The sequence below is a fragment of the Cupressus sempervirens genome, chromosome 6 (genome assembly GCF_028749045.1).
Source record: "Cupressus sempervirens isolate cs-2001-9-10 chromosome 6, ASM2874904v1, whole genome shotgun sequence".
NCBI lineage: Eukaryota > Viridiplantae > Streptophyta > Pinopsida > Cupressales > Cupressaceae > Cupressus > Cupressus sempervirens.
The window spans coordinates 26820851-26843328 of record NC_143123.1 but is presented as its reverse complement, the minus strand read 5'-3'; the positions used below and the strand labels follow the sequence as shown (position 1 = coordinate 26843328).

The window sequence follows — 22478 nt, the reverse complement described above, 5'->3', positions numbered from 1 at the left end:
TAACCTGTAGTACTCTGCCTGGTATCAATATCCCCTGCCAAATATGAGTCAACATAACCCTGTAAATCAGTAGTAGAGCCTCCAAAGTGTAAACACTTATTGGATGTTCCTCTCAAATATCTGAGAATCCATTTGACTGCATTCCAATGCTCAATTCCTAGATGACTCATATACCTGTTAACAACTCCCACTACATGTGCAATAACTAGTCTAGTACATACCATAGCATACATCAAGCTTCCTTCAGATGAAGCATAGGGTACCTTGGACATCTTATCCTCCTCTTGTTGTGTCTTGGGACACATATCCTCAATCAACTTCAAATGACCAGGTAAAGGTGTGCTGACAGCTTTAGCATTCTCCATAGAGAAACGTGCAACACCTTCTCCACATAATCAGCCTGAGATAGCATTAATGTTTTGTTCTTCCTATCTCTGCAAATCTTCATACCAAGGATTTGTTTTGCTACCTCCAAATCCTTCATAGCAAATGCACGTGTTAACTGATGTTTCAAGCCCTTAATATGATCCATGTTAGACCCAGCTACAAGCATATCATCAACATATAAACATAAAATAATGTAGCTGTCATCATCCAACCTCTTTAAAATAAACACAATGATCTGAATGACGCTTATTGTATCCATGCTCATGCATAAATTTGTCAAATTTCAGATACCATTGTCGAGGTGCTTGCTTCAATCCATATAAACTTTTCTTCAATTAGCACACTAAGTTCTCCTTACCTTTGACCTCAAATCCCTGTAGCTGAGCCATATATATCTCTTAATCCAAATCACCATGAAGAAAGGTTGTTTTAACATCAAGCTGCTCTAAATGCAAATCTTCAATAGCACAATACTTAAAACAATACGAATAGAAGTCATCTTAACAACAAGAGAAAATATCTCATCAAAATCAATGGCCTTTTTCTGTGCAAATCCTTTTACAACTAACCTGACTTTAAAACTTTTCTTACCTCTTTTCTCTTCTTTCAACTTGTAAACCCACTTATTCTGTAAAGCCTTTTTACCTACAAGCAACTTGCATTAATCCTATGTCTTATTCTTCAACAAACAGCCTATTTCATCTTTCATTGCAGACTCCCACTGAACCTTAGTATCCACCTGCACAGCTTAATCATAACATTCAAGTTCAGCAGCATCTGTTAATAAAATAGAATACAAAAAGGGAGAAAATCTTTCTTGAGGTTTAATTTGCCTTGTTGACCGTCTAACATTCACTAGTGGGTGTCGTATTTGTTGTTGTTGTTGTTGCACATCATGAGGAATGGTTGGAACATCCTCTTTTGGAGTATCATCGAGCACTACATAATCATCTTCTTTCTTTTCATGTTCCTGCAACAGATCTTTGTACAACACTTTCTCATTGAATATGACATCCCTGCTTCTTACAATTTTATGATTTTCAAAATCCCAAAGCCTATAACCAAATTCATTAATGTCATATCCAACAAATACACATTTCTTTGACTTAGCTTCGAGCTTGGTTCTGTTTTCAGAATCTATGTGAGCAAATGCTTCACAACCAAAGGTTTTAAGAAAAGAATAACTCGCCTTCTTACCGATTCATGCTTCCTCTGGAATACTACAACCCAAAGGAGTAGACGGACCTCTATTAATGAAATATATAGCAGTATTGACAGCCTCTGCCCACATGTGTAAGGGTAACCTAACATGTAACCTCATGCTCCTTGTGCGCTCCATTATAGTCCTATTTATGCATTCAGCCACTCCATTTTCCTGTGGAGTCCTTGCAACAATTTTCTGTCTACGAATACCATTAATGGAGCAATAATCTTCAAATTCATGACTGCAATACTCACCACCATTATCAGATCTAAGACAATTTAATTTCTTACAAGTTTCTTCTTCAACCAAACATTTTCATTTCTTAAAAGTCTGAAATACATCATATTTTTTTTAAGGAAATAAACCCATACTTTTCTAGTTGCGTCATCAATAAATGTAACATAATAATAAGAGCCACCAAGGGAAGATACCTGAGTCGGTCCCCATACATCTGTATGCACAAGCTCTAATTTCTCCTTTTTGTTTTCCTTCCCCATCTTCACAAAACTCACTATCTTTTGCTTTCCATACACAACTTTCACAGAAATCCATATTACCACATTTCAGACCTGGTAAAACTTTTTTTGAATGAAGTACTTTCATACCTTTCTCACTCATGTGCCCAAGTCTATCATGCCATAGCGCTGTATCAAAATTTACAACAACTATTTGTTCTCCCTACTCAACTGCAGCAACTATTCCTAAACATTCATTTTTCTCTACAACTATTAAAGTAGAAGGAACAATATGACTTGTACAAAGATATAAGGTGCCTATTTTCACACATTTTGCTACAACAAGGGAACCTTTTGTAACCTTCCACTTTTTATCATTAAAAGTCACTACACAACCCTCATCACCGAGTTGCCCTACTGAAATTAAATTCCTACTCAGCCTTGGAACATGTCTTACCTCATGTAGTAGCCAATGATTCTCATTCTGCAACTTAATCTTAACTTTTCCCTTTCCAACAATCTGACAGGGTTCATTATCCCCCAAATAAACAAGTCCAAAATCCCATTAGACATAATAATTGAAATAACCTCTATGACGTGTAGCATGAAATGAAGCACTAGAATCTAAAACCCATGAATCATCAACACTTTCTAAAGACAGAAGCAAAGCATCCTCTTCAAATTTGTTACTTACCACATTTGCCTCCTTGTCTCCATCTGGTTTATCTCCTTCATTTTTCTTTCGATTCCAACAATCTTCCTTTTTGTGCCCTGATTTCCCAATGTACCAGCAGTTGTTCGGTCCTCTCGATTGAGACCTCCTCCCTTTTGACTTTCCTCTTGATTTCAAACGATTTCCAAAATTACGTCCTCTCTCAGTCGTTATGCCCCTGCTTTGTGCATTCAAAGCACTTCCTGATGTAGATCCACGAGAGGTTTTCCTACGAGATTCCTCACTCAAAACAACACCAATCACATCATCATATTTTAGGGTACTAGATCCAAGAACAAAATTACTCACAGCCATTACCAAGTCATTCCAGCTTTTAGGCAAAGAATACAAAATCAAGAGAGCCCTAATTTCTTCATCAAAATTGATACCCACAAAAGATAACTGACTGGTAATAGTATTAAAGTCGTTTAAATAATCTACAACAGATCCACCTTCTGCCATTTTCATATTAAATAAACGCTTCATGAGAGATACCTTGTTTGAAGCGGAAGGCTTTTCATACAATTTCGCTAGGGTTTGCATCAATTCTTCTGTCATCTTCGCTTTTGCAATATTAAATGCCACTGATGGTGCCAAGCATAATCAAATGCTTCCAAGTGTCTTTCTGTCTAAAAGATCCCATCCATCATTTGACATAGATCCCTGATTCTTGGTTTTGCTTTCAAACGGCTTCCATAAATCCTTTTGATAAAGATAGTCTTCCATTTGCATCTTCCCTAAGTGGAAGTTCTACCCATTAAACCTGTCAACCCTTAGCTACCCTCATCTGCCATCGCTCGCACTCAACCGTGAGACTCCCACTCAACTGTGAGACTTTCTTGCAAAGGATGATTGAAAAAACAACCTCGCTCTGATACCACTTGTTAGGATTAAACCACAGACAGAAATAACAATTACATGCAAATAGAACCAATATCAGAAAATAATAAATCACACGAAAAAGAACACAAGACACCAAGATTTAACGTGGTTCACCCAATCCGAGGGCTACGTCCACCAAACATCAAGTCCGATATTATTACGATCAGTAATTACAACCTAATTACAATCTGTAATCCCTTACAGCTCAATACCGCCACAAGAACCAATTTTCACATCACAACTATGAAACAATCCCTAACCTTAAGCCCTTTTATACAAGTATTTTTACAGCTTTAGGGTTACAATTAATAATTACATGTCGGCCCAAAATCCCGATAATCCCGTTATGGAGTATGTAGAGTACTTCCCTAATCAGTCACCAGAATCTAACAAACAAAACACGTGATTTTTCACAGAGGGTTCAAACCCTACCTCGAGATTGAGGTTTGATTTTTTATTCAAATTTCTCAAGGGAGAAACCTCAGTTGCTATATGTGATTAAAAGTCTATATTCATTCACCATATTGCACCTAGTGCAAATATATATAAGATCAATTCACCTAGCAGATATCTAATTGCTCATTCAGCAATAACAGTATACACTACTTGAAAATATTATCAATGTATATACGTTATAAATTATGTAATTAGTATCATATTGTACTTCTTAGTAAGAAAAGAGAATTCATAATAACTGTCCCAGCTTTCCATGTTCGCCAAAAAGAAGACACTAAATGGCATGACACAGTTCAGAACCATAGCAAATCTAATCCATTCTGGACTTTCCAAGCTTTTTGTAATATACATTTTCATAGTATCCTAGTATGCCTCAAACATCATTTGGCAAGAGACGCAATAAAACATATGGGATGGGAGTTTGATAGCAGTACTGATATGATGTCACACTAATTTACACTCACTATCGCTCAGTGCAATTAGAATGGCTTTAACTCAGAAAAAGCTCTCTCTGTCTCTCATTTCATTGCATCTTTTACTCTTCTCACATTTCATTGCATTTTTTATTTTCCAAGGTACTTTCCTAAATATCTCATGTAACTCAAACTGCCATTACATTTTGGCATGTGGACAGTTTGGAAATTCCAATAAAAGCTTAAATATAAACTTAAACTTTTTAAGGAACATAAACAAATGATATTGATTGCGAAACTTTACTTGATTATGAAGCTTAATACCAACTTGCTTTATAAGCACCTGCACAAAAAAAATACATGCACAAAGTCAACCAAAGCCCCAAGAAATTAACCTTTTTAACATATGCAATAGATATAAACTTATTATAGACCAGAACTTCCATAAGTTTTCCTCTAATCTTACCAGTAGAGCTTAAATACTGATCAAAATAACAAAAAATAATCAAGAACCAAAAAGCTAAGGCTGATTAAAAAATACAAAAAATTCAATATGTTAGAAGATTTGCTATCAATAGCCAAAATGCACTTGCCGCAATAATCATGTCAGCTCGATTATCTTGAAGGCCATTATAGCGCCTTGTAAGTGACACACCAGTGGAACATAATGCCTGTTGCAACATTACATGGTATTACTTGTCATAATAAATGAATAACGTGAAAGTTCAAGCTCTACACTTGTTAATATGGATCTGCTAGTAATACGCTCAAAAATAAGCAAATGCAATATATTTAGCTCATAATACTTTAAATTATAAATTATGCAAATGCAAACTTATAAAAAAAAATACATTGTGGACAATTGTGTGAAGTTTAGTCTATGTCAACTACTAGTCCTTCACTAATACAAGTAGAGCTTCTAGTTTATATTTAAGTTTAGACTAATTGCATGTTTTGCTTCAAAAATTCAACAATACTAACATAATGTTTTATATTTCAATCTCAGTACCAGTTAAACAACCAAGACGCTAGATTCATTTTTCCCATACTTTGTTATTGCATAACAGAACTATCCATAGTTTCTAACGGCCTCCTCCAATCCAATTAGCTTGAGTGCATATGACCAACACTTGAAGCATTGTGATAAACTTTCTTCTTCCTGTTCTAGACCAAAGGATATATGCAGTACTTGGTAACATGAATATCCTCTAGAGCTCTATGAATATATGCTTGGCCCAAATTTATTATCTGTAATAATTTATAAATTTTAAATTGTTTTTCAAATATTGGGTTAAAAAGCTAAAGAATATTTATTATCTTGCAAGATGAGTTGTATTCCATTTAAAGGTAGAACATGGATCTCCCATTGTGATGTCAAAAACGGATGCTTCCAAAGTTCATATGACAACAAACAAAAGAACCATATCTCCCCGACTTCTTATCATGATGCATAAACCTTGAAGAGGAAAATGAAAACACCAGTAAGAGGTATTGGTAAACCGTGCTCAATAACATGACAATGTTCATATTACCTGTTTTTCCCCAAATGGGAAACCAGTAGGTGATTAGCAAAAAGATAATAAAAACATGAGCTTCAAGCATCCAACAACAACAGAAGCATCTTAGTATAAGATTATGTTTTAAAAGTTGATCATTTACCCTTGGTGTTGGATTATGTTTCATAAAACAGATACTGCACAGATAAGTAGCATCCATTCTATTAAAATACACGTGTCCATTGGCATTCTTTAAGCAGATATCCTGATGTCTGAATCTCCTCAACAGAAGAAAAACATCACTAGGTTGTTATAGGCCACAAGACAATCCAGTACTGTTATGCACTACTCTCCTTATTCACATCCACCATACAAAATCATTTTGAACCAAGAAAGGGAATCATATGCAACTTCATCCAAACAGATGGACAGATCCTATATAACCTTGTTATTTATTTTCTCTTATACCATTTACTCCACTGACTTGAGGAATACGTTTGAAAATTACTGAAGTAGAAACCATTTGTTCCATAATCTTGGGGAACAAAATGTGTTTATGAAATTCAAACTGCACTGCCCAAGACAAGCGAAACATATCCATCACACATATAAGAAGAGACTATAGTGCATTAAAACAGAACTAATGCATGTCAATTACACTAATTTTTCAAGTTCTGTGACACACAGAATATGAAATTAAAGGAACTACCTGAGTTTCAATGAGAAATGGCCGTGATCCATCAATAACGACAGAAATTGCTAATCCAGCTAGAACATGTTGATCGACGTCCCATTCTGTAAGGTAAAGCTCACTTGGATTCATAACAGACTGCAAACCATTCGTTGTCATTTCCAATACTCCAATCTGATATAAATCAAAGAACCAACCAACACAAGAAAACATATTAGCTACTGTGCATATTAAAATAGTGTCCATATCAAAAATTCAAGCATTGTAGTATTTACACTGTACAACGTACACTGATATCAACACATAATATATGTACTTGTTTGTCCCAATGAATTCTAGGTATTTGTCACTAGTAATATAATTTTTTATTTGTTACAACTACAAGTGAGATAGATAATTCAACTTTAACATCAATGCCACTTCAAAATAATTCTTCTCCATAATTCTGTTCGCTTGAAAAGTATTTAATACAGCACTTATTTTCCGCACAGAAAACCACTGGTGAATGCATACATAGCATATGTCTTGTCTAATAATTCAAATAATTTAATCAGAAATATGTGGAAGGAACTAGATTTTGGTGACCTGCAAATTACAGACAAAGCTTGCCCTACAGACATGACTGTTTAGAAAATGGTAATCATCTGGTCTAATTAACCTACCAGATACTACAATACCAAACAAATACTTTCCTGAGTCTTATAATTTTCAAACATAGTTGCATGTTTTTGCTCAAGTGAAATGGGGCAATAACGGAAAAATAGAGAGGATGAAATCTATATGCATAATTTCAGCAAACTTCAATTTAACATATCATTTATATGCCGTGCCACACTATGCCACACTAAACAAAGAAGCATATCAACTTTATATTGGCTTTAATAACATCATATTAAATATTACCTATCTCTCTCAAGTCCTTGACTATTTTATTACAAAAATAGAAACAGACTGACAGATTTTACCAGATCAATAAATGGTTCAAATGTCTCAAGCCATTTACCATTTCCTTCAATGCAAGCAGAATTGTTTATTTTTGCAATTTACTAGATCCTAGAATTGAATCAAAAGATCAATCATTACACAGAAGACTGATATATATTGTCACAACCATATATTGCATCCCTCTGCAATTTTTTACTCAACTACACCCTATTTTTAGCATGTATAGCCTTCTGCATCTGGTCCCGCTTTCCCAGATAAGTTTCGTTACTAATTATGGCTAACTTTTTCCAGATAGGAACTTTAATTTGAAGCCACATGGGGTGGACCAAGGCTCCTAGCGCACACCCATAGTTACATCACCTTGGGAGATGGGGGGATAGGGGAACGAGGGAACAAATTTTCAAGAAAAGGGGACAGAGGGGCCTTAATTTGGGGACGGCAAGGGGACCGGGGGGTTGTATATATTATACATATGGTACTTAAAATGCTAATTATGAAAAGATTTATTGCAAAATAAGATATAAAGATGTAAAAGAGTAAATACTTGAACATTTCATTGAATTGGAACACCAAGACGTCCCGCCATCCTTGGCGGAAGTGGAGTCTAGTGGCACCATTAGGGACCAGGGAACGGAATCCCCAAGTCCCCGATGCGTGGGGCAAAACAGGGGGTGATGCGTCCCCGTGTAACTATGGGTATGCCATTTCCTGATGATTGGGCCCAAACTTAAAACATATAATAGTTACGTTGTTTTAGCAAGGAGTTTAATCCCACCTGCTTTAATTAAGTTTTACACCCAAAAATGTTCTTAGAGGTCTAAAAGCAAGCTACCCTCCTCCATCCAGCATATATAAAATGCAACTAGAACTTTCAGCTATAATTTTGCATCTAACCATTCAAGGAGAAAGTTTCAGCATTCGAGGCATTCTATTCTTCGTGATAGTAAAATTCAACAAACTTCATGCAAGCATGACTTTATGATTTCATACTAGGTGATATGTGGAGTCATGTTATTGCACCAATAGTAATACTTTTGATTACATCCAAAGAGCACTGCATCATCAAGGTATAAGACATCTACATATTTAGATTTGATGTAGATTTGATTTCTAACTCAAGGTCAATTCCTAAAATGACATTTGACTGTAATCCTCTTTCGGCGCAAAATTTTCCTTCTTTCTTGTGTGCAAGTACAGATGACAGATGTGTGGAAAGAGCTACAAAGTAATCTAGTAAAGAGTTACAAAGAGATAGTTTCGAAGAAATAATAACTAATGTTAAGGTGTCATTTATTTTGTCAAAGTTGCTAGTGTAACCTAAGGGTAGACAATCATAGGTTGCAACGGTTCGCTTTGACACCCTTGGGTCTATATATTAACTCACTCTAAGGGCTGTCATACATTGTAAACTTGTATTACTCTTCAAAACTATCGGGAAGAGGTCAATCATGAAAACAAATGGCAACAAATTCTCCAAGCTTACAAAAAGTATAGACGCCAACAAAGTAGATGTAGGTAACGGGAGGAAAGGGACGAAAGCAAATGGAGGCAAGGCAATAACTAATGTGCAACCTGTTGAACAAAGATAGGAATAGAAGATAACACATTGACGATTGCGAGGCCATCCAAAGGGCCTCAATACTCCAACAAGAAGCAGAAAGTAGGAGAAAGATGGGGAGACTCGTCAAAATATTACAGGAAGGGTTTCTTGAAGGGAACCAAGTTGGTGCTGCATTAGGTGAAGAAGCTGACAGAGAACAGTACGGTAGGGAGGAAAACCGCCAAGAGTAGGATAGGGAGGAAAACTACCAAGAGTATAGTAGGGAGGAATATCCCCAAGTGTATGGTAGGGAGGAACACCGCTACAAAGGGAACAACGACAACTTGATAGAGGAGACCAGGAACTAGTTAAGGAACTTAACCCTTACACCGCGCGTAGAGGCAAGGGAAGCTTGAAGGAACAAAGTGGAGAAGGCCAAGGATAGGAATGTCGAGGATACCAATGCAACGAGGAGTATCGTAGGGACAATGGGGCACGGTAATTAGCACAACCCGTCAGGCTCTAACCCAACCAACTCGAAAAATCTACTGACGAGGACTAACAGAACTCTAACCATGTTGTCACAAAAGCATAAACTATCAAAACTCACTAGCAACGGGAAGAAGGATCCCATCAGACACCGTTGTACCTGTAAGACAATTTGTTTGACGAAAATAAGCAACTGACAAGGATGAATGGGTCCAATAGTTACTAGCAACCCTACCCAAAGTCACAATTGGTTGGTACTTCAATATGGACAAAGAAAAGATAAATACGTGGGATAATTTGAGAAAAGAATTTCAGAATGAATTTTGCTTGCTTCAAAATGACAAATAAATAGCAGTTGAAACCTATAACATTAAGCAAGGAAAGAACAAAACAGTGAGAGCGTACAACCGGAGGCTCAAAGAATTCCTGGGAAAGATGGACAAGTCAACTGACAATTTAAAGAATAGATGGCTCGTTGAACGACTCAAGTAAAGCAAAAAGATGAAGATAGTATCCCCATCTCACAAGATAATCATCCTTAGGAGTCTGCAACATGATCCTTGCTACATATCACCGTTTTACTCCATTCTTGGGCTATAATTTGTTCTCAATATAGTTCCTACAGGCTACCATACTGAGCACTATGTGAAATTTTTATTTCCTTGAACCCAAAAGATGGTTGACGCAATATAAATTAAATTATGCATTTTACTCATAGCGATGAAGATCTTATATGCTTAGTATTTTTTTTTGAGGATTCTAACCACTCTCAATTTCTTGCAATGTAATCATCGTATTTTTAAGGCAAATCATCCAATTTCATTGTCCAACTTTGGCCCTCCCTGTGTGTATCATATTATAATTCATGGGATCATTTAATTGTCATCTATATTGTCTACAGATAATACGTATGCAAACAGACAAATGTACAATGCTTTTACTTCTCTTTGTTGATTGGATAATGATGTTGCCTATCCATAATGATTGGCCTCCTCTCCATATGTCTTATGTGCTATATATTCATCATCTCTTGCATGACTCCCTCACTTTTGACTGACGTTGGTGAGAGACTGATATGCCTATGTTGTTTGTAGGTTTTTTTAAATAATCGCTGCACTAGCTTGTTTGTTTGTCTTTACCATCACTGCATATCCCTGATTGCTTCTCTCATAGCTTGAAACTTCGAAGCAATGAAATGTCATACCCAACATCAATCGCATGATCACTTGCAGTTGACATAAGTCTACACCGATTGTTCATAGAATTCACCTCATCAAACTCTTTTGGAAATTCATAACCCAAGGACTCTGCCAGTTTTATTGCTTAGGCCATGTCTTCTTATTACTTTATTGAGACTTGTCTAATAAGTATCTATCTTTCAATCACTGATCGCCACTGACAATGTATATGCTAAACACTTTAATCGACTCATATATAATCATTGTTCACCTACTGCATATTACGTATGGTAATCGTCTTGAGATCAATCACTATGTCATCATTCTCTATTGATAATAAAGTCCAAATGGAATCGAGTTGTTGTCCACAGTATACTTGGCATATTAATCAAACTTCTCCTTAGATAACTTCAAGCTTAGTTGCCTCCTCTTTAATGATGTAGCCATGTAGTCTCAAGTTTTATCCTCAACTTTGTGTATCATTTAAATATATATATATATAGTTAATGAAATAAATTTTATGTTAGTGTATATTCAAGTTGTCTATGCATATTCTAATTATATCTTTGCCTTCGATATGTATGATTATATTTCCATCTCCAACATATTCTACAAATGGAGAGCCTAATTTTTAGCAAAAAAATAGGGCTCCACAACTAATAATACAGTGTTGGGCTCGTAACGAGTGGGGTTACTTTGCCCAAGATTGACAAAAGGAAGACACCCCGCAAAAGTTATGGATGGTGTGGCCCTAGGGAGCATGAAGATGCCAACTGCCCAAAACCCAAAATCAATCTTCTCAACGTCAAAGGAAGTACAAAATTGGTTGTCGCTAGGACATAAGCAAAGCAATCTACGTACTCTAACTCGCATGTGAAGAAGCAAAGGCAAGGAGAAGCCAAGGAGGAGATCAAAAAAGAAATGACAAGACGAAAAGAAATGCACGAGATAGGTAGTATATTTGAAAGGACGAAAGCTGAACAAATATGATAAGGCGAATGTTACACAGAGGTGCAGATTAAAGTCCGACACCTCCTCCACACTATGACCCCCTTTACGACCAACATTATTGAGTACCTTCTCCAACACCACACAACCTAAAAATATTCCTAGTGGATTCTCCACATGAACCAGCACCACACAAAATACAGATGTTCCTAGTGGTTCCACGATGGATCCAATGTTTGCAGTAAAAAATAGCCGACACATTACAGTTGTAGAGATGGGCATCCTAGGAACCATACTCACAGATACCATCATGGATGATGGATCAAGAGTAAATATTATTACTAAAGAGACGTAGGAAAAATTGGGGAAACTAATTCCCTAGCCCCCAACATGTAATATACTCAGTGTAAACAAACATGGAATCAGAGACCTCACACTCATGACGTGACAAGTCACAATAGGCACACAACCATGTGTCCTCAACTTTGTTCCAATCCCTCTCAAGAAGAAAGGGTAATATGTCATTTTGGGTAGGGGATGGCTGGTCGCAATGAAGGTAAATCATAACCAGAAGAAGAGCACTCTCTCAATGGGGAATGAAGGGCGTATGTTTGTCATTGACCTCCGTACCTAGATGGTGGGCAAATAGCTTGCATCTTCCTTTGAGTTGAAGTTAGCAGGAGAGAATTGTGTAGTGGACGAAGGAAGGAAGCGAATGGAGTCGAACAACCAAGTTGTTTTGTAACTTGACGAGTATTCAAATGATGAAATTAATTTGATGAATGGACTCTTCCATTGGTAGATATACACTCAAGGTGGAGGAGGTATGGCAAGGGTTTGAGAGAGACTTGTTTTAGCCAGAAATGAAGAGTAGGCCCCTGTGAACGAAATATTGGCAATATAGTCATATACGAAGAAACAAATGAAGTATGAAGAACCCTACCTACACATTAAAAATGTGGGCGATGATACAAACCTATGCAATATACTAGTAGGAGACGACTGCAATCCCGTGTTGAAGGTTGCGAAATTTAAAAGATTTTTTTTGGAGTATGAGATGTATTTCCATGGACCTACAAAGAAATAAAAGTACCTTCAAAGTTGTGCGTACACTGCATTTCTCTAGTACCTAGAGTTGTACACGTATGGAAGAGGCCTTAGAGAAAGAATAAAAACTACACCGCTAGAGTAAATGAGGAAATTAAGCGTATGCTGGAAGCGGGTATCATCTTCAAGGTGCAGACGAGGGAATGGGCATACCATATTGTAATATTATTGAAAAAGGAGGCAAGTCAAATTAGAATTTGTTTTCAACTTTAAGCCCCTTAATGTTGTCACAGTCAAGCAACCTTCCCCATACCATTTACTGATATCATCCTAGAGGAGCATGTTGGACATAAGATGTACTCATTTGTGGATGCATTCTCAAGATACATCTAAATATCCATTTCGAAGGAGGACAAGTTGAAGACAACTTTCGTAGTGGATGATGGTGTACACACATACATCTGGATGCCCTTCAGTTTGTGCAATGTACCCGCAACTTTCCAAAAGATAATCATGTTAGCATGAATGCTGATGATATTCCTATGGGGGAGTATCCTAGCATTGCTCGAGCATTTGGGAGATTGTTGGTATGACTATATATTGCATTTATGGCAATATTTGTCATTGATGTCAACAAACTAGTTATTTTGTGAAGACTGACAAAGAAGAAGATAAAGTTTGAGATCGTGAGGTTCGAGGTTTGAAGATGAGGTCAAGCACAGTTGACGATATGTTCTACAATTGTCCTCATGATATGGCTACGAGTGCATGCAAAAAGTCAAAGACCAGTGACAATTATTTGAGATTTACTGAAGAGAGTATACAGACAGAGTTCCTGAGAAGTGGTTTCTAGTAATTGGATTATATCTCCTAAGAGGCATAGAATCTGATTAAGCGCAGTTAGGCAAAGGTAGAAGACATCACAATAATGACATGATTGAGTGCGCGAAGTCTGAGGTTTCTCATGTGAAGACTTGTGAAGATTGTGAACCAACAGTGTTATGTAATTATGAAAAGATGTAATGTAACGTGTATTACTTTATCTTAATGAGGTCCTATTGTAATTGTAAATTGAGAAAGCCTCAAGGCCAACTCAATAAATTAATTTGAGGAATTGGTATAAAGGAAAGTTGTTTTCCTTGTGTTTAAGTGGTAAAGAAGAAAGAGAATGTAAGTGAATTGTAAGTGCGAATTACATGCGAGTAAGCAATTGGAGGGATTTGAGTGATGCGAGTTTGTGGATCTAGTATTGAGCTCTAAGAAGTGTTTGAGTCCATCTACCTTAAACAACTCCTAACAGCATTGGGATCTCCTCACAGGATTCAAAGTCTCCTAACAAGGACTGATATGTATTGAATGTATTCCATTGACTTCTAATAGAATCCATCCTGTTGCAACGAATTTATATATTAGTACATCATTTTGTGGGTACCATCCCCACCGGGGTTTTCCCTCTAATCAAGGGTTTCCCTAGTTAACAAATCTGGTGTTATTGTGTAAGTTTATCTTCTTGTGGTTATTGCATTTGCTGATAACATGTTTCAAACTTTCAGATTTAATAAGGTTATAAAAGTTGTCTTGATTGGATAATTGATTCACCCCCACCCACTCAGTTATCTTGGTGGACTTTACTTTTTAACAAAACATGCACATCTTCAACACAATGTCTATAGGGAATTTCAATGCCTTCCTTGAGGACTAATCATTTTATAGCGGGCAAGACACACATCTGGCAACCATTCCTTTGTTAATGCATGGAAAAGTGTTAAAAAGCAAGGTGGGCACTCAACCCAAAGAAGTGTTGATTCATGGTACCGCAAGGGAAGATATAGGGTCATATCATCTACAAAGCGGGAACAAAAACAAACCCCGACAAGCTCAGGATGATCATGCACATGGAATCTCACATGAATGTGACAGGGGTGAAATCATTTCTTGGTCACAATGACTATTACCAATAGCTTATATAGATTTTGTCTCAAGTATTCGTCGCTCTAAACAGATTGACATGGAAGGAATAATCTTACGTATAGGGGAGTGTACAAGGTACAGAATTTGAAGAGTTAAAAAGACTAGTTGGAGCACCAATTCTAGCATATCCGAATTGGTACAAAGAGTTTCACATCCATGTATACACTTCTAATGTTGCCACCAATGCAACCTTGGCTCAGGTGGGAGAACATACCTTAGACCATCCTATCTATTTCTCCAGTGGACTTTTGTCAAGGATAAAGAATAACTATAGCACAACGAAGCAAGAAGCTCTTGGGATGATATATGCAATCTAAAAGTTTAGGCACTACCTACTGGCGACCTCGTTCATGTTCTACATGGACCACCAGACGTCGATGTACTTGGTCAACAAACCAATAATCCAAGGCAAAGTAAGTAGATTGTTGTCTCTAAATCCTTCTCGTACATAAGAACTCTTTGAACGTTGGGTCTTGGACTATATCGAGCCCTTCAAGATGAGTCGGCCTTGGAGGTGTCGATATATAGTGGTAGCAACGAATGTCCCCATTTTATCGGCATCAAAATTCTAGGGATTAGCCTATTATTGTGATCCTCATAGGCTAATTATTGTGAATAGAGGGTCTTATGTGGCAATGGCTTGGCTTGGGAGGCTCTTATCTTCTCCACATCACAGTAAGCTACAAGTTGGTCTTCATTTGGCTCAAATTGGACTTCGTTTGGGCTTAGTTTTGTGCACTTACTATTTGAGGTAAGTTGGCGTTGATCGAGTTGGACCCTTTCTATTTTTGGAAAGTGCATTTGGTCACATGGAGAAATATTTGTTATGACTCCTATTTCAGACAACATATTTAAATGATGAGTATTTTGGGAGTTATTATCTTTTTAGTGGCCAAATTATTATTAAATAATTTAATGGCTATTTATAAAGTTATAATTTAACTTTATAATTTCACTTAAGCTGAAGATTGAGTTATCATTGGAATGTTGCCAAAGAGTTAAGTTGGAAAGTCTCAAGAGTTGAGTTCTTTGGGAAACGTTCGCAATTTCAAAAGTTGAGTTCTCCTGGAAATTTTTGTCAACAAAGGCATTATAAATATGAGCTCATTTCATTGAGAAAAGCACGCTTGATTTTATATTTGATTTTGTGCCTTTGTAGCTTTTTCCTGGGTTCTTAACTGTATGCCCTTGCTGATGTATAAGGGTCTTTGAGTTTCTGAAGTTGGTTTGGAGTTACTGCTGATGTATAGTGGCTTCATTGGATAGATTTCCCCACTATGTTTTTCCGTGACTAGGGGATTGGTTTCTTAATTCTAAGAATTCTATATGTTATTGCTGATTCATAATAATTTGCTACTTTACTCCTATTGTTTCTCCTATGCCTACAGAGAAGCTGATATTGGAGTTTGGAAATTCTTTTGGAATTTAGCTGCTGCGCATATTGTTGATAAGCAGACTTTTTTTCTGAGGGAGGTTGATGGCATTTTTGTGACACGAATCTTAGCTACTGAATTAAGATTTGACTGGGGTTTTACTCGCAATGGCAAGTAGTTCTTGTAATGTCCCCTTTTTTTAGCATTCATAGCATGATGTTGTTGTTAGCCTATTTCCCCACGGTCCCGTAGGCTAACCAGGACATTAAAGGGACTTAGAGGCCATTTGGCCTAGATAGTTTTAGTTGCAGGTCTTTCTGAGGGGTTTTGAGGCAACTTTGGGCATACTATTTATAGTAAGTCATCTTGGGCATGGGCGGACATCCAGTGGCAGCGGTATGTCAATGGTAATTGTTTAAAATTGGCAAGAAGACTTGTTTATCATTGATAAGATTTTTTTTGCATTGATAAAGCTAGTTTATAAAGTTAAATTTAAATATTTAACTTTATTAATGCATAGACTATAGTTTGTGGGAAATATTTAAATTAAATGAGTCCCCTTTATTTTATAACATTGGAGACATAAGTTACATAAAGGGAGTGATGTTTTATCCCACATTGAGAAAACGAAGGATGGAGCTCTTGTGAGAACACTATAAAAGAAATGGAAGAGCTTCTTTTAAGCATGGTAGGAAATATCAAAGAAATTGGAGAATTTTCTGGAGGTTATGTCTCAATAGTTTGAAGGACGAAATCCCTTCAAGCTGAAAATCTTGACGCCATTGAAAGATATGGTCTTGAGATTCAACAGAGTAGCAATCCGAAAAAGCAAAAACAAAAAAGCAGTCCGAAAAAGCAAGCGGAAAAAGCGGAATCGAAGAAACGAGCATTTGACTCCAACATTGTGCATTTGAACCTTGGGATTGTGTTGGAGTTGGAGATAGCCTTTGATGTAAGGAGAAGTAGTTTCTAATACATATTGGACACTCCTACCGGCAAATGCAAAGAATGGCATTATGAAGTAAATCAGGTTTGAAAATTGTTAAATTCTGGAAATTCAGTTTCTTGTTATTTGATCAATGTTGTATTTCTTTCCTCTAATTAAGTTATACGTAATTCTAGAGTGGAATGGTTAGATTCAGTATTTATCATGTACGCATCATATTTATTGAGAAATTAAATAAAACAAGGACATAGAAGCATTGTTCATTGGCATCAAAAAAATTATCATAGTACACGTAGAATTTTTAAATTGGTATCAGATGGTTGCCTGGAAAGTGTTTGATGCAATGTCAAATCTAAACGAAAATGATGTTTGATTCAGCTATAACCAGTTAGGGTTTTTACAGACTGTAATGTCCCCAATTTAGCAGGGCTCCGAGGTGTGGGTTTGTCAGCTCATTATCGTGACCCTCATGAGTTGATGTCTGGTTTTGGGAGTCTTTGTCGTGAGATTGTTATTTTTGAACTTACTATTTTTAGTAAGTCACTTTTGGTCAGTTGCTATTTTTGGATTGAGCAATTCAGGCAAGATGGTCCTCTGGTTCTGGATATTTGGTCTACCTCTGGGATTTCTTTATTAAAGTCTTTTATTGGTGAGCATGTTGGCTTAATGATTATTTAATTCACATTTAATAATCATAGTACTTTATATTATAAAGTGTCATAACTTTATTTTATAAAGTTACTTTTTAAGCGAAAAGCATGAGAGTGAAGCTGGATGGCTCATTTGGTGTTATAAATACAAGTTTTTGATGAGAGATCATCTTGAATTTATATATTTAATTTGCTCATATTGTCTGTTGGGGGTTTGAAAAATTTATGTGATCTTTCTAGATAATTGTGTTGAGGTAAACAATTATCGAATTACTCCTACTGTGGCTACTATGGCTCAGGAGATTACTCTTTCTGAAAGAAATGTTTGGTGTTGGGATTGCAAGTTTGAAATCATTATGCAAGTTGATTGTAAGGTTTAATTGTGTGACTACACATTCTGAAGGTTGTGTCTGAGTTCATAGCGGCTGGGAATCAAGTCGTCACTTGTTACTGGTTCAGCATATAAACCGCCAACATTCCAAGCAAGGTTTTCGTACCAAATATCATCCAATCTTGGTGTGAGTGGCGGACGTTAATTATTGGCCGCACACTGCATTTGGAGGCAGCTTTGATAACAGTCGGACTGTTCTTTCCTTTTGCCGACGTTAGCATCTCAATTGGTCACATCGTTTCAAGGGACAGTATCGAACATTCAGTGGAATTGTTTCCATCAACTGGCATAGCAAAAATCAGGTTCATCTATTATATCATTCTAGAAATATTCAGTTTTAAATATTGTACAATCTTCTTATATTTTCCTTTCTCAATAAATTTACACAATAAATTGAAAATATATTGTTTGAATCAATATTTGATGAATTATAAATAAAACAAGAAATATAGCACCATTGCGTTGTGGCATTAAAAATTCTATCAAGGTTTAGGGTTTAGGATTTACAGTGAAGAATAACTATAGCGCGAAGAAGCAAGAAGCTCTTGGGATGATGTATGCAATCTAAAAGTTTAGGCACTACCTGCTGGCGACCTCATTCATGTTCTACACGGACCACCAGACATCGATGTATTTGGTCAACAAACCTATAATCCAAGGCGAAGTAAGTAAATTGTTGTGTCTCTAAATCCTTCTCCTACATAAGAATTCTTTGAACATTGGGTCTTGGACTATATCGAGCCCCTAAAGATGAGTTGGGCTTGGAAGTGTCGATATCTAGTGGTAGCAACGAAGTACTTATCAAAGCAAGTCGAAACAAGGGCTCTGCCAAACAAGTTGGGTGATATGAAGAGTCTAAGCAAGAGACTGTACCCACTCAATAAGCTTGAAGAGTACTAGATGATGGCACAATGGTCAACAGATGTAGCTCAACAACAGCAAAAGGCGTGGCATGATAAACACACAGGAGGATGACATTCTAACTTTGTTCACTAGTGCCAAATTATAATGGACAGAATGAGATAAACAAGTAAATTCAAAGTTAGGTGTTTGCGCCCTTATAAAGTTTAAAAGATTGCAGAGAATGGGGGGATCAAGTTGTGGACCCTCAATGGGCAGGAAATGCCTTAGGCAGTGAATGGTTCCAAATTAAAGATGTACCACAAAAGTCGTCAGGAAGACCCTATTCAGCCTCGAGGACTATCGCAAAATAAGTAGGACTATTATTCTTGTTACATATATTAAAATAAGGGAGAATATTTGTCACTATACAGTACCACTATACAATGATTTTCAGATGGTGCCACTATATGACAACTATTGTGTGGTGACCACCGTACATAGTGGGTGATAGTGGGCACTGTACAATGAGCCCTCCCACCACACATCGTGCAAAAAAACCGCTCTACCATACTATACCACATGGGATTGGCTCACAGAGGGAGCAATTCGAAGCACCATTTCAAAAAGAGTTTTAAAAGGAGATGAAGCTCAAAACCACACGATACCACAAGAAGTCAATAAGAAAACAATATGACGAATACATAGACCATACAACACAAGCAGGAGAAGAAGGCTACTTGTGCGGAAGGAGAAAAAAAAAGATAACCTATGGTGGTCCAAACGAGCAAAAAGTGTCATAGAAGAATACAAAAATAAATAACACAATACACGAGAGGAATAAGAACAAAGACGGAGCTGCTTATTCTATGTACCGACAAACAACAGAAAGACAAGTGTTGTCAAGGCCCGATCAAGAGGGAAAGGCACAACTACGACAGTACATGGAATACTTTGCCCCAGGATAAATCAGAGAAGGCATAGCGTGTGGTGACTCCTCAATTTGTACAGAAATTTATAGCAATTTACATAGCAAGAGACAAGTATTTTTCAACCCTAACTGTTATTTTTTCTACTCATTGTCCACATTAACAACAAAAAGAAAATAGTTATGGATTTTGGGACACGAAGAATGAAAAGTTCCAAGACACAATTTACAAGTGCCACAATCTAGTAGCTCTGGTATGAAGAAAGAAACAAGGCTTTCACCTTTTGGTGTAAACATTGCAAGATGAGAGGATGCAAGCATTAACACAAAGTAGAAGCTAAGAAATATGGTTCAAATGGCTGCCCAAAAGAATGCCCTTACACCACAGATTATGCAATTTGAAGGCTTCAATGGTTTAGAAAGTAGAACATGGTAGCAAGAGACAGCAGATGATGATTTTATAAAAGGGAAAATATGAAGAGTAAAGGTACATTGGGCCATATAGATGTCTATCTTTTACATCCAAGATTATGAAGAAGCTCTAATAATGATGATTGACACATATGATAGACATAACCATTGGAGCCAGTTATAGTATCTCAGCACAAGAAAAAGAACAAGATTAAAGCAAAGAAAATGTCTTGGGAAGATGAAGAAAAATGAATAAAAATATTTTCACACTTTGACACCAGCAGAGATGGATTCTATTGCCAGTACAACCTCCAAGAGTTGTGGTATCAAGAAAAAATTTGTGGCACTTGGTGAGTGGCAATGTCTCATGGATGTCATAAAGAGAAGACTTATAGCTTGAAGTCATACCTTTGACATTGCCCTACCACACATTTGTTGATGAATGGTATCAGAAATGGTATAGTATATGATTGGGCATCTATATGCCTTACTATGCCAAAGGGTTTTTACAAGAGGCCGCTCATAGATAGGTATCGATTGAAAAGTTGAAGAGGCCACAAGGAAGCCTACCACAAGGGGAGCCACAAATTTTCTATTGGTGATATTAGGACAAAACTAGTGTTCCGACAAGCTAGAAGAGAAGGCAACAACTGTTGTCTGCATCAAAGGGCCATTTTAATTGTGGTCGAGAGGATACTAGCAAGACATCAAGAGATGCTAAAGGTAGTGTGACAGTGGGAGTAAAGACAACAAATACAATAATCGCGATTGTAACGGAATACCGACTCCTTTAAGTTGTGGGAAAGCACCAATTTTGATCGTCCAACCACTCCTAGACACTGTCTCTTAACACCGTCTATACCCCTAGGGACTACTCTTGATGTAGTTGTGATGCAAGGATTTAGTCAGTAAAGAAAAATGATCACCACATAGCATCAAGGGACAGCACGCCACATGGAGTTGCACCACTTGTGAGGGAATCAATGGAGTTGGCAGTAGTATCTCTAGCAACAGATGAGGTAGTATAGGCTAGAGAAAACTATGTGATCAAGGATAAGTCGAGTGTGTAGATGTAGAGTGTTGATATGCCTACAGGACAAATGACAGAACCGTAAATCGAGATAGTCGGGACAAAGGCTAAGAGAGTAGAATTGATTAGAGAGACATCGGGAGGGACACTTATGTTGGAGTAGTGTTATGTCGAAGGTCGAGACAACAATGGTGAATTCCTAGTTCAATGAATATAATATGGCATTGATGGCACCCGTTGAGATGACTCTTTCCTCCCCACGATGAGCATTACCTACTCACAAGATAGTGGATCTCAATGGGGAGAACTCAACTATCCAGCATATAGACCTAGGGAAGCAATATTCGATGAGAGAAACACTCCCATTGTTGGACAATTGACAAAGACACTTGAGTACGACCTTATACAAGAACCTTGGAGGGAGATTAGTGAAAGTGGATTGGAACATTAACTACAGGGGATGGTCGTAGGAGCTACGAGGGTCGTGGCCTCTACTCAGTCACAAGCTCAAGAGAAGGTTGCCAAAGAGTTGGAGCGATTATTGGCTTTCCTATGCAAAGGTTGTGCTCAAGCATTTGCTACATGTTATAAGTCTCATTGATGGCCGACTATGGACACTCTGAGTAGGCTTTCCAAGAAGTTTATTAAACTCTTTGGCAAACAGAGCTTGTTTCCTCTACACATTAGGTCTCAGAGGTGGCAACTATGGTTGGGGAGGAGTTGGCTACATGATTGGAGGTGGCAAAGGGAGACTTGTCCTACCTTAGGATCGATATGGTTCATGAGGAGGGGGCATGGCCAATAAAGAGGAAGGCTGCATTGGTAACTCAGTTGAAGGAAGCTTGTGTAGAGAATGTGATGTTGGAGATCCATTTAACCAATTCTATGGAGATTGTGGATGCGAAAGAAAAGCTCCTAGAGGCAGCTATGATGGTAGAGAAAACCATGGAGCGGAAGATGGTAGCTAATAGTGATCTATAGTTGAGGAAGCTAAAGGTGTATGAGTTGCGGGCTTGCTTGGTGCCATTCACACCACTACAAGAGTCTACATCTTCAAGGACACATTATCTACCTCCTCTGCCTTGATTTTCTTGT

General features: G+C 37.2%; 1 protein-coding gene across 4 annotated transcripts in view; it reads right to left on the bottom strand.

The window, feature by feature from the left end:
* The window catches only part of LOC149550912 (DNA repair protein RadA-like protein), a 168983-nt gene that overhangs the window by 33109 nt on the left and 113396 nt on the right, over nucleotides 1-22478 (bottom strand). For all 4 annotated transcript variants that reach the window (XR_016352635.1, XM_089786478.1, XM_089786480.1 and 1 more), the window contains 3 exons: nucleotides 6715-6870; nucleotides 5103-5180; nucleotides 4814-4852 (listed from right to left, as the gene is read on the bottom strand). Coding sequence is in view for 3 of the 4 variants with exons in the window: in XM_089786478.1 (XP_089642604.1) it covers nucleotides 4814-4852; nucleotides 5103-5180; nucleotides 6715-6870 (273 nt within the window). In the remaining variant the exon portion in view is untranslated. The remainder of the gene's footprint in view (nucleotides 1-4813; nucleotides 4853-5102; nucleotides 5181-6714; nucleotides 6871-22478) is intronic.